Raw genomic sequence first — 12,668 nt, 5'->3', positions numbered from 1 at the left:
CTCCCACTAAGTTGCAGCCTGCAATCTCCCACTGTCTGGTCAGCTGTTGGATAGTGTACTTCAACATGAAGGATAGAGTCATTGAATCATTACAGCAGGGAAGGAGGCCATTCAGCCCATCGAGTCCATACCAGCTCTCTGTAGAGCAATCCAATCAGTCCCATTCCCCCACTCTATCCCCATAGCCCTGCAAGTTTATTTCCCTCGAGTGCCCATCCAATTTCCTTTTGAAATCATTCATTGTCTCTGCTTCCACCACCCTTGTAGGCGTGAGTTCCAGGTCATTACCACTCACTGTATAAAAAAAAAGTTCTTCTGCACATTCCCTCCTGCATCTCTTGCCCAAAACTTTAGATCTGTATCCCCTTGTCCTTGTACCATCAGCCTGTATCCCCTTGTCCTTGTACCATCAGCTAATGTGAGCAGTTTTTCTTTGTCTACCTTATCTAAAACTGTCATAATCTTGTACACCTCTATCAAATCTCCCCTCAATCTCCTTTGCTCCAAGGAGAACAACCCCAGATTCTCCAAACTAACATTGCAGCTAAAATCCCTCAGCCCTGGAACCATTCTGGTAAATCTGCTCTGCACCCTCTCAAGGGCCCTCACATCCTTCCTAAAGTGTGGTGATGTTGGCCCAATGTCAGCCATGGCTCTGTAGGTTGCACTCCTGCTTCAAATGAGTCAGGAGGTTGTAAGTTCAAGTCCCACTCTAGAGACAGGAGCGCCAAATCCAGGCTAATACTCCAGTGCTGTGCAGAGGGAGTACTACATAGCATATGGGGGAATCCCAAATCCCACTCACCATAGGTTAGATCAGTATAAATTCTGTGTGTCCCCACCCCCCACCAACACATCTCAAAAGTACTTCATTGGTTTTACAACACTTTGGGATACTATATAAATGAAAGTTCCTTCCTTCATTGAGCCAGGATGTCAGGTGCCCATTGCAGAGCAGTGTCAGTGCTCTGTGTAACTGACTGCTGACCGAGGCTGCAAGATCTGGCAAAGTTTCCTTGACTGCACTTTCCAACACTCCCAGCATTAGCTGCACTTCCATAATGCAAGTGACGGAAAGAAGCAGGCACGAGGTTTGATGATGGACGGAAAGTCCTGGGCTCCTCTCCTGGGAACTCCCGCGATGCGGTCTCTGCAGGAACTGCTCCCTGCTGGGATTGTGAAAAAAGTCTTGTTCAGAATCAGTAACGGCCACATTTGGACATTCTGTAACACGCAGCTCACAATGGGAGGGTAACACTTTTGCCAAGTTTCACTCTTCTGGAATGAGATATATTTTTGTTTGAAAGCTGTTTCTTGCTCTAGTGATGTTTGGCTTTCAACACTTCTGTGCGGACTTCATTAGACCTGATAGTCTGACTCTTAGGGTCCTGGGATGAAAGCTCTGTCGAGCAGATGTTGACAGTAATTTTGACCCTCTGCTGTTGAAGATACCACAAATATTTCGAAAGAGTCAGTTATTCAATATTTAATTTTAAGATTTCCAATTTTAAAATGGAGCCAACTGTAACCAGTGAACCTTAGGATACCACTTTGTTGCAGTTTGACCTTCAGAGTTCTGATTCATTCGAGCTTCAGTTTATTTTCTCCAGTTTTATCTCAACTTCTCTTCCTGCCTCCCTCCCGCTCTCTGCCTTGCAAGTGCTGTCTCTTGCCACAATCTCTTCCATATCTGCCAATATTGGGTGCCAGCAAATTATTTAGCCATTAGGGATGTCGAGACTGTTCTCCTTCCTGTCCTCCCTGGATGGCTGTCTTGATGCCCACACATGGACACTCAAATCCAGGTCGTGGGACTGGGAGCAGACACCCCGGCTGGATTTTGTTTCAATCCTTCAATGAATATTTATGCAGTTACGATCCTGAATATTAGTTTGTTTGCAACACCTCTCACTGTCCCTCCCTCCCACTGCATTAAACTCCAACTCAGTAGCTGCCTGCCTCTGGCCAGATGTTGGAAAAGCCATTTTGACCAATGAGACACACGTTCCAGAGTTGGCCCAATGAGCTTGGCCGCCAGTCTCTGATGATCAAATGGCTGTCAGGCCGCTAGGAAGCGGCCCTCAAATAGGTGTCAGCTCGGGCTTCTGTGAGGCTAACGAGACTTGTTTAAAACAAGGAACAAGCCGTGTAATTGTTTGAGAATGCAGTGCAACTTTGGATTTTGCTAGAAACAGATGTTTTCCTCCGCATAATGACATATAACTGGTTCCCCTTTCAGGTTGCAGGTTGTTCTTCCATTTTTTTCTCTCTGACCCCCCGCAGGCCACTCAGTATGTAGGCAGCCTGCTCCCATTCTTCAGGCAGTGCTGTAACACTGGAGGCTGGGGGGTGTGCAAGAGCAGCTTAGGGTCTGCAATCTGCAGCTCCAGAGCCACATGTGACTCAATAAGGACTCGTGTGCGGCTCCTGCCTTGATCAATCAAACCCATTTTGATGGTAATTAAATAGCTTGCTTTGCTTTAAACTTTTATTAACCTTGTACTTGTGAGAAAGTATCTTCAATTCACAACTTTTTTGTAAAAACTTTTAAAATGTTGTTGAAATTTGTCTCTGTCTTTTTCATTATTATTGGCATTCAAGTAACAGCATTGTGGCTCTTAAGATATATTTTGATTAAATTTAAAAATTGTGGCTCTTCTTGTTAAAAACTTTAGAAACTAATACTGCCAAAGGAACAAAGCTTTATTACCTTAACAGAGTGAATAATACAAGGATTAGAAAACATTTGGGATCTGCATTCAAATCGAGCCGTAAAGGTGTCATCTGCCTCTGATAGAGGGACTGAGAAACATCAAGATTTCCGCTCCTCAACCTGGGTTGAAATTCAGTTTCAGCAGAGAGGCTGATGTATCTGAGGATTAACGATACTGGAGAAATTAGTTTGGATGGCCTTAGCAAGGTTCCTGATGGACATATTTCATAAGGGTGGCCTCCAATGTGGATCTATTTCGCACTCAGTTGACCATTCCGCTCAACAACAACATGAACTTGCATTTATATAGCGGCTTTAATGTAATATAACATCCCAAGGCGCTTTACTGGAGCGTATTCAAAAATTTGACACCAAGCCACATGAGGTGACATTAGAACAGGGGACCAAAAGCTTGGACAAAGAGGTAAGAAACACGAGGGTTGATGACCTCATGATTTGGTCCATTGCCACTAGTGGTAGCTCTAAATTTGGTGGCCCTATTGTAGAGTAGGTGAGACAGCTCTGGGTCTCAGGGCGGAGTACACGAGGGTGCTTCAGAGCAGAGCATATATGAGGGCGCCTGGGCCCTGGGGCAAAGTACACAAGACGGTGCTGAGCCAGAGTTTCTAAAGGGGCCCCAGGCAGAGTATATGAAGTATATGAGGCATTTTGCCTGTCACTAGAAACAGCATGGTCTTCTGTTGGCAAACATACCCTATGCCTCCCCACTTAAAGACTTCCATCATTTTTCAGCCTTCTAGCAGATTGAGCACTCATCCTGCCTATACATCCTGGTATTGAAGGTACACGGCCAACAGTTCTCCAACCAAAGGGGAAGATCACCCATCATGGAGTGTGGATCCCAGGGCCTCTGTGGAAGCATTGGTGAGAGATGCTCTGACGTTACTCTCTGCCTATGTTCCAGAATCTAGCTCTTCAAATGGCACAGATGTAGCTCTGCTTCTTGCCAGATGATGTTGCCCAGTTGGGAGCCAACTATTTGCATTATCCTCTGCAAAGAGGCGAATGACTCAATTACCTGTTTGTCCTCCTGAACTATCCTGTGTTTCATTACTGGGCCCATGAGGCTGGAATCTCATTGCTGTTCAGGGGGTCTATTTATGATGTATCTCTGCTCAGGGCTGCCAAGCCTCCTTCAGGCACCATCTCTGCCCTTCTCTAGATATTAAAATTCCCATCTTTGTTTTCAAATCCCTCCATGGCCTGGCCCTTCACTATCCTTGTAACCCCCTCCAACCTTGCAACCCTCCGAGATATCTGCGCTTCTTCAATTCTACTCTGTTGCACATCCTCGATTTTCTTCACTTCACAATCGGCGGCTGTGTCTTCAGTTGCCTCGGCCCTAAGCTCTGGAATTCCCTCCCTAAGCCTCGCCAATTCTCTACCTCTTTCTCCTTTAAGACGCTTCTCATAACCTATGTCTCTAACCAAGCTTTTGATCACCTGTCCTAATATCTCCTTATGTGGCTCGGTGTCAAGTTTTGTCTGATAATGCTCCTGTGAAGCGTCTTGGGACGTTTTACTACCTTAAAAATGCTGTATAAATGCAAGTTATGTTGCTATTCTACACTTGAGATGTGAATCATTCTGCTGGCGAGAAGCAAGCTTTCAGAGCTCTCCCTATTGGCTTGCAAGGACTTCCACCTTACTCCACTTGCAGTACAATGGTGGCTACATCTTTACATTCATTCTAAAGCACTTTACAATGTCCAGAGATTGTGGAAGATATATAAATGGCAATTAATTCTTGTTTTACGCTGGTGATTTCTTTGAGAAGCTTATGAATGGTACCAACCCAGCACTGTACACTGAATTCCATTCTCACTGGAGTAAAACCCCTCAAGGGATTTAGTTGTCTGTTTTCAGTTGCCCTTCTTATGAGGATGAGTTTGGCCCCTCTGATGTGAAAGGGCAGCTCTACAAGAAAATTATTGCACATGGCAGTGTCCTTTATGAAGCCATCACTCACCATATATTGGGTTAAAATCCATTAATCTAACAGTTGAGCTCTTCTAGGCCTCTAACCCTGCTGGCAGCCTGCATTTCCTTTGTTTCTTTAACAAGCTCATTCTGTGCCAAGAATGATTTGCTGTACTCAGCAAGTTCTGAGTCCAAGAGCTGTGAGTGTTCAGAATTAGACAGATGGTTTTAAAAAAAAATTCTCAGACTGTTTTAATTGAGCAATAATGAAACTGCTTTGCCAAATCCTGGATTCTGATGAATTGAAGAGAAGAAGCAAAGATCAGTTTTTTTGCCTTAGTATTGATCAACCCAACAACAAATGATTCCCGGTATTTTGCAGTCAAACGTCAGGAATAGTCTTTACAAGAAAAAATAATTTGGGGAAATTTTAACCTAACTCGCCAGGCGGGAAATCTGCGGGATCGGGTGGATCTCCAGCTTTACACCAGTCCAATACCACTTGTTGTTGAATGCAGGATGTAAAAGAAGCATTGCACTCAATCTGGTCAGTTTCCCAGTTGGCAGGTTAGGTAAAAATAGCATCCAAATTAGTACAGCAAACCTGACAGCACATCAATTTCTGCTGAATAAGCAAAACCTCATCTGGTTTTTCTAAATCAATAATGCCTTTCAATTTGTATTTCCTCTGTGCCCCATATCACCCCTGGTAGAATCATCATTCCTCCTCTGCCAGTTGGTTAGGGGACCTCAGCAGTACAGCTCTGTATTACAAACCGAGGTCCCATTTGCCCTTTCAGATGTGTGTAAAAAACGTCCCTGTGATTATCACCAGTCCCATTCTAACCAGCCATTGGGAAACCCATCTAACTGCTGAAACTCTTTCAGGCAAAGCAGGTGAATAGGCGAAAGGCTTTCCAACTTAACTAGTAACAGCCAAGTGGTGAATTTGTTGAGCTTTTGAGCTGGTGGTTGTTGACTCTCTGTTCTTTCTCACTGCTTAACTTTTGTAAAAAAAAAACAGGACACCTTTCATTTAGTTTGCTGAAGTATTATTTGTTGTGGGAGTTACTATGCACAACTGATGCTGAATCATCCCTAGCTTTAGGGCTGTATCAGCATTAATTTTGATTCAATTCCACCACAGTCAAGCCTAGAACTCATGGAATCTATTCCCTGTGATGTTATAACACTTACTATTGAGAATGAGGGATTTTGTAAGCCTTGGTAGCACTTTCACCTCTGAGCACTCGCACTCCAGAGATTTCAGCAAACAATTTCCACTGACAGTACCAGTGCAGCACTGAGGGAGTGTGGCAATGTCAGAGATGCAACCTTTTGGATGAGATGTTAAACTGAAGCCCCAGTTGCCCACTCAGGTGGGTGTAAATGATTCCATGACATGATTCAAAGAGAAGCAGGGGAGTTATCCCTGGTGACCTGGCCAATATTTATTCCCCAACCAACACCTGAAACAAATTATCTGGTCATTATCTTATTACTGTTTATGGGACCTTCACTGTGACTTTCACTCCTGGGCCTCTCCTCACTGCGACATTCACTCCTGGGCCTCTCCTCACTGCGACATTCACTCCTGGGCCTCTACTCACTGCGACATTCACTCCTGGGCCTCTCCTCACTGCGACATTCACTCCTGGGCCTCTCCTCACTGTGACTTTCACTCCTGGGCATCTCCTCACTGTGACTTTCACTCCTGGGCCTCTCCTCACTGCGACATTCACTCCTGGGCCTCTCCTCACTGCGACATTCACTCCTGGGCCTCTCCTCACTGTGACTTTCACTCCTGGGCCTCTCCTCACTGCGACATTCACTCCTGGGCCTCTACTCACTGCGACATTCACTCCTGGGCCTCTCCTCACTGCGACATTCACTCCTGGGCCTCTCCTCACTGTGACTTTCACTCCTGGGCCTCTCCTCACTGCGACATTCACTCCTGGGCCTCTCCTCACTGCGACATTCACTCCTGGGCCTCTCCTCACTGTGACTTTCACTCCTGGGCCTCTCCTCACTGCGACATTCACTCCTGGGCCTCTCCTCACTGCGACATTCACTACTGGGCCTCTCCTCACTGTGACTTTCACTCCTGGGCCTCTCCTCACTGCGACATTCACTCCTGGGCCTCTCCTCACTGCGACATTCACTCCTGGGCCTCTCCTCACTGCGACATTCACTCCTGGGCCTCTCCTCACTGCGACATTCACTCGTGGACCTCTCCTCACTGCGACATTCACTCCTGGGCCTCTCCTCACTGCGGCTATTCACTCCTGGGCCTCTCCTCACTGCGCATTCACTCCTGGGCCTCTCCTCACTGCGGCATTCACTCCTGGGCCTCTCCTCACTGCGACATTCACTCCTGGGCCTCTCCTCACTGCGGCATTCACTCGTGGGCCTCGCCTCACTGCGACATTCAATCATGGACCTCTCCTCACTGCGGCATTCACTCCTGGGCCTCTCCTCACTGCGACATTCACTCCTGGGCGCCTCCTCACTGAGCCTCCAGGGGACAATAGTGAGAAAAAGTTGGTCTGGCCAATTCTGGAAGGAGTCACAATTTTAAAATTAGGAAGCTATGAGTAAAATAAGGGAGTTGGCAGAATCTTTCCACTCAAAGGATAATAGAATTGTGAAAGAAGTGACCAGGAAAAGAACAGTGTAAATAAGCTCAATAATCATTGAAATGTGTTCTTGGAGAAAGACCGGATGGAGCGAGACAAGCTGTGGACTACAAATGATCTTTTCCTGATATTAATAATTCTGAATTCCTTCTCACACGTCTCTGGATCAGATTAAAATAAATTCCTTTGCTCCTGGAACGGCTCCAGAGGAGAGTGGAGACCTGAAACCAAGGCACAAAACAAGCATGTGTCCAGTTGGTGCAACATAATGCTGATACTTGTCTTAGAGGAGGACGGAGTGCTCTTTGTATGAAAGTTCTCCCAAAATCTTCCCTTTAACGGAGCCGAGTGCAAATTTTTAAATTAACTTCCTCAGTGAGCAGGAACAAGGCGCTTCACTTATGCAATGATTGTGATGTCGTTAAGTTGGCAGTGAATTGTGGAAAATGGAGACAAAGGCAAAGCACAGCAGGCCAAGCTTTTCTTGTTGAACAATTCATTGAGCCAGAAGGTGCCTTTCTAGCACAGGCTTAATGTCACCAGCAACAGAAGGCCTGGGAGGAATTGTACCATGGCAGAAATCTCAGCAAACACTCGGGATCGCAGCGACCTAAAAGGAATATGAGAATATTTTTCAGAGCAATAAGCAGCAGCTGCATCACACCAAGCCTTTGACCACCACTCCATCAACACCCTCCAAGGCACAGTGGCGCAGTGGTTAGCACTGCAGCCTCACAGCTCCAGTGAACTGGGTTCAATTCTGGGTACTGCCTGTGTGGAGTTTGCAGGTTCTCCCTGTGTCTGCGTGGGTTTCCTCCGGGTGCTCCGGTTTCCTCCCACATGCCAAAGACTTGCAGGTTGATAGGTAAATTGGCCATTATAAATTACCCCTAGGATAGGTAGGTGGTGGGGAAATATAGGGACAGGTGGGGATGTGGTAGGAATATGGAATTAGTATAGGATTAGTATAAATGGGTGGTTGATGGTCGGCACAGACTCGGTGGGCCGAAGGGCCTGTTTCAGTGCTGTATCTCTAATAAATAAAAAAAAATAAAAAAAGATTCAGCTAGGAAGACGGCGGGGTAGAAATTGGTTGTGGGAGGTCACACAGAATAGGTGATATCCTATCAGCTGGCTGTTATAAATCACGGTCAATATTCAGCCCCATTGACTTCAGTCGAACTGAATAACAAGTGGGGTGTAAAACAGATGGTCATTGTGTCTGCTCCCTGTTTAACGGTACCACCCAAGAGGTGTTTCTACCCGAGTGTCTGTCTGATATGTGGAAGATAGAGAAACATTTATCAATTGTCCTATTACAGGAAACGTGTTTAGAAAGTACTGCTGATCAAGATCTTCTGACTCCTGTGGTTAATATCACATTGCCAGGTCCAGAAATCACATGAAGAAATGGATGCCTCTCTATTCCCATCCCTGGTGCTCTTGAATTAAATAAATTATTTTGTGCCTTTCTGGCATCTTTATCAGTCTTACTGTATTTTCAGTGCATTTAATCAGAGGCAGTGGACTGGATTTTGTTCTCCCCCCAGGCGTCAGGGTCCGTGGCGGGGGGAACCTGAAGATGCCTCCAGGAGAGGGCCTCACGCACCCTGACGCTGGGAGGGCCCGGCCCGATATTACCTTGGCAATGGGATTCCAATTGGAATATTTAAATAAATTGAAATGAATGAATTACTGACGCTCATGTCACCGCCGCCTGATGTCCAGCTGCGATCCCAGGCCCGGTGGCCGGCACTCCCGCGCCTTCAGATCCCTGTCCGGGGAAACGAGGTGCCACACTGGTGGGGAGGGGAAGGAGGTACGTTGATCAGTGTGGTGGGGTGGGGAACAGGGCCAAATTAACACCATGGGTGTCAGGGATGGTGGGAAGGGTTGGAGTTGAAAGTTTGCAGTTTTGCGGGGGGAAGGTCAGATGGTAAAGGTAAGTGTTTTGCGGGGGGGGGGAGGGCAAATAATTTATATGTTGGGGGGTTGAAGAGGGGAAAAAGAAATATATTTATTTATTTTGATTCACTTTCCCTTTAAATATTTAAATTAGCCGGTAGGGCTAACCGCATATAAATATGACGTCAGCACCTGCGCACAGGTAGCTGATGCTGTTGCCGGGGACAGACCGCCCGCCCCCTCCATGTGATTGGGTGGGGGGGAGGGGGGCGGCCTGTCCCAGATATTTAAATGAGCCACCATGCTTAGAATCGCTGTGGCTCCTCATGCGGGCTGCCGTTTTTTCACCTACTACTGAAATTGGTGGTGGGCACGTAAAATCCAGCGTCCACATTTTGATTTAATGCTCCTCACGCTGAGCTTAGTGTGACAGGAGCACGTCAGGAGCATGGGAGGTTAAGCAGTCTGGTTTGTGGCCTGGTTGATTTTCTGTCCACGAGATTAACAGGCACTTTGCACGTGGTTTGTAAACCATAATGAACACCCTCTGATGGGTTCTTCGTCGTGTCCTCCAGCCTGGTACAAAGAGCCCCAATAAGCTGGGTGCCAAGGTGCAGATTTGCCTGCGGCCATTTGAGATGGAGAAGGAAATTGGTACAGAACCGTCAGGGATTCTCCAACCTGTGCTCCTTTTCCTTGCTAGGAATGGAGGAGTATAGAGTTACCTCTTACATGTAGTCAATTGTACCACAGGTTCCTTTGTGGCTTTGAAATACTTTTTAGATGCTTGGGATTATTCTCAGACCTGCAGCCACTTGGTAAGCATATCAGCCATGAAACCTACCAGAATAGTTAGAAGTTTGATATTTCTACATCGCCTAATTGAATGGTAACATAGATTAATAACATGACTACAGAATTAGGAGGGAAAACAGGTGGTGTTGAAGCCTGTTTTTGGAATAGTGCAAATGCTGCTGCTCTCCTGTATCTAGAGTTCCCTGTTAAAAGAACGTGTCACGCAGTTTATGTTGTCTCTGGTGCATATAATGGCACAAGGAGGTAACTATTACCCCTGTTTCAGGCTATTCTATTCAGGTTATGTAGATTTTAGTCCATAGGGGATGCAGGTCTGTTTATGGAAACTGCCAAGCTAAGAGCTGGAATTCCATGATTAACAAGGCTGGACATCCCTCCTCTGAGTTTTACTAGTCCATTTGGTTCTTCACTAACAGTATTTTCTCTGGATTCAGGGCTGGAAGTTGCACGGCTCTTCGTGCTATTTTGTGGGTGAGGAATCGGTGACCTTCGATGAGGCCTTGAAGAAGTGCACAGATCAAAGGTCGACCCTTGTGACCATCCTGAACAGGTGCGTGAGAATCCTATATCCGTACAAAGATGAACGCCAAACTGAGGAAGGGCAGCTTGGGTCTTACTGCACTGAGTGACCTCAACACTAAGGGGATCAGCAGGGCCAGGACCTCTTGAGCATCCCTGATTTTAATCTCTCCGCCACCAACAGTTGCCTAGGCCCTGAGCTCTGGAATTCCCTCCCTACACGTCTCCATCTCTCCACCTTGCTTTCCTGCTTTAAGACACTCTTTAAAAATCTCTTTGACCAGGCTTCTGGTCATCTGCCCTAATATCTTCTTTTGTGGCTGGTGTCATATTTTGTTTTATAATGCACCTTGGGATGTTGTATTATGTTAACAGCACTATATAAATCTAAGTAGTTGTTGTTTGTATGTAAACTGTGATTCACTCCCTCCCCTCTTGTGTGTGCCACAGTAGAATCAAACTCACAGGAGCTCTCAAGTTAGTGCCTCGCGCTGAGGAATTCCTTCCCTGCAACCTAAGGGGACTCTCTTTTGACCAGCCAGCTATCTAAAAAAAAAAATTGGGATCTATTTTATTCAGCAATATTTTTCAACAATAAAATAAATTCCAACTAACTTTATTTTAGGGATAAGGAGAGTGAATTTTTTTGTGCTCATCCAGATGTCAATCCAGAGAAATGAAACACTTCTCCATTTCAGCTGTCCAGTGTCAGGATCAAACACTCCCAGGTCAGATACAGTTCAGTGCAACAACAACTTGCATTTATATAGTGAGTTTTACATATTAAAACGTCCCAAATGCTTCATAGGAGCTGAATCAAGCAACATTTGACACCGTGCCGCATGAGGAATTTGGACAGGTGACCAAAAGCTTGATCAAAGAGGTAGGTTTTAAGGAGGAGAGAGAGAGAGAGGCAGAGAAGCTTTGGGAGAGAATTCCAGAGCTTTAGGGCCTAGGGAATGTGCTAGAGGCCAGAATTGGAGCACTGCAGAGATCTCAGAGGGTTTTAGGGCTGAAGGAGATTGGCTATCCTTGTGGTGTATCTGTGTGTGAGGTTACCAGCTAAGACCCAAAACAGGGATTGCTTTGAGTTGTGGGCCCACAGCCACGGTGAACTGCTTTGAGACTCCCCAAACTCAATTTAAGATAACTTTTATAAACCTAAATATTATTCAGCACTGATGAGTGAAAAAGTCATAGTCACATCATAAGATCATAAGAACTAGGAGCAGGAGTAGGCCGTCCGGCCCCTCGAGCCTGCTCCGCCATTCAATAAGATCATGGCTGATCTTTTCGTGGACTCAGATCCACTTACCCGCGCTCCCACCGTATCCCTTAATTCCTTTATTGTTCAAAAAGATATCTACCTTAGCTTTAAAGACGTTTACTGAAGAAGCATCCACTACTTCACTGGGCAAGGAATTCCATAGATTAACAACCCTCTGGGTGAAGGAGTTCCTTCTTAATTCAGTCCTAAATCTGCTCCCTCTAATCTTGAGGCTATGCCCTCTTGTCCTAGCTTCACCTGCCAGTGGAAACATCCTCTCTACTTGTATCTTATCTATTCCCTTCATGATTTTATATGTTTCTATAAGATCCCCCCTCATTCTTCTGAACTCCAATGAATATAATCCCAATCGACTCAGTCTCTCCTCATAAGCCAACCCCCTCAACTCCGGAATCAACCTAGTGAACCTCCTCTGCACCCTCTCCAGTGCCAGTATATCCTTTCTCAAGTGAGGAGACCAAAACTGCACACAGTACTCCAGGTGCGGCCTCACCAGTACCTTATACAGCTGCAACATAGCCTCTCTGCTTTTAAACTCAATCCCTTTAGCAATGAAGGACAAAATTCCATTTGCCTCCCTAATTACTTGCTGTACCTGCAGACCAACCTTCTGCGATTCATGCACAAGGACACCTAGGTCCCTCTGCATAGCAGCATGCTGCAACTTTTTACCATTCAGGTAATAATCCTTTTTCCTGCTACTCCTACCGAAATGAATGACTTCACATTTACTAACATTGTATTCCATCTGCCAGACCTTTGCCCACTCACTCAATGTATCTATGTTCCTCTGCAAAGTTTCACAGTCATCTGCACACTTTGCTCTGCCACTCATCTTAGTGTCATCTGC

General features: G+C 45.9%; 1 protein-coding gene across 1 annotated transcript in view; it reads left to right on the top strand.

The window, feature by feature from the left end:
• Positions 1-12,668, top strand: part of mrc2 (mannose receptor, C-type 2) — a 262,300-nt gene that overhangs the window by 118,560 nt on the left and 131,072 nt on the right. The window contains exons 10-16 of the mRNA XM_068013057.1: positions 3,052-3,137; positions 3,247-3,368; positions 4,751-4,854; positions 8,841-8,935; positions 9,771-9,849; positions 9,949-10,013; positions 10,446-10,561. Of these exons, the coding sequence (XP_067869158.1) occupies positions 3,052-3,137; positions 3,247-3,368; positions 4,751-4,854; positions 8,841-8,935; positions 9,771-9,849; positions 9,949-10,013; positions 10,446-10,561 (667 nt within the window). The remainder of the gene's footprint in view (positions 1-3,051; positions 3,138-3,246; positions 3,369-4,750; positions 4,855-8,840; positions 8,936-9,770; positions 9,850-9,948; positions 10,014-10,445; positions 10,562-12,668) is intronic.

The sequence above is a fragment of the Heterodontus francisci genome, chromosome 33, assembly GCF_036365525.1.
Source record: "Heterodontus francisci isolate sHetFra1 chromosome 33, sHetFra1.hap1, whole genome shotgun sequence".
Taxonomy (NCBI): Eukaryota; Metazoa; Chordata; class Chondrichthyes; order Heterodontiformes; family Heterodontidae; genus Heterodontus; species Heterodontus francisci.
Note: the sequence above shows the minus strand (reverse complement) of the source record. Positions and strands in the feature narration are given on the sequence as shown.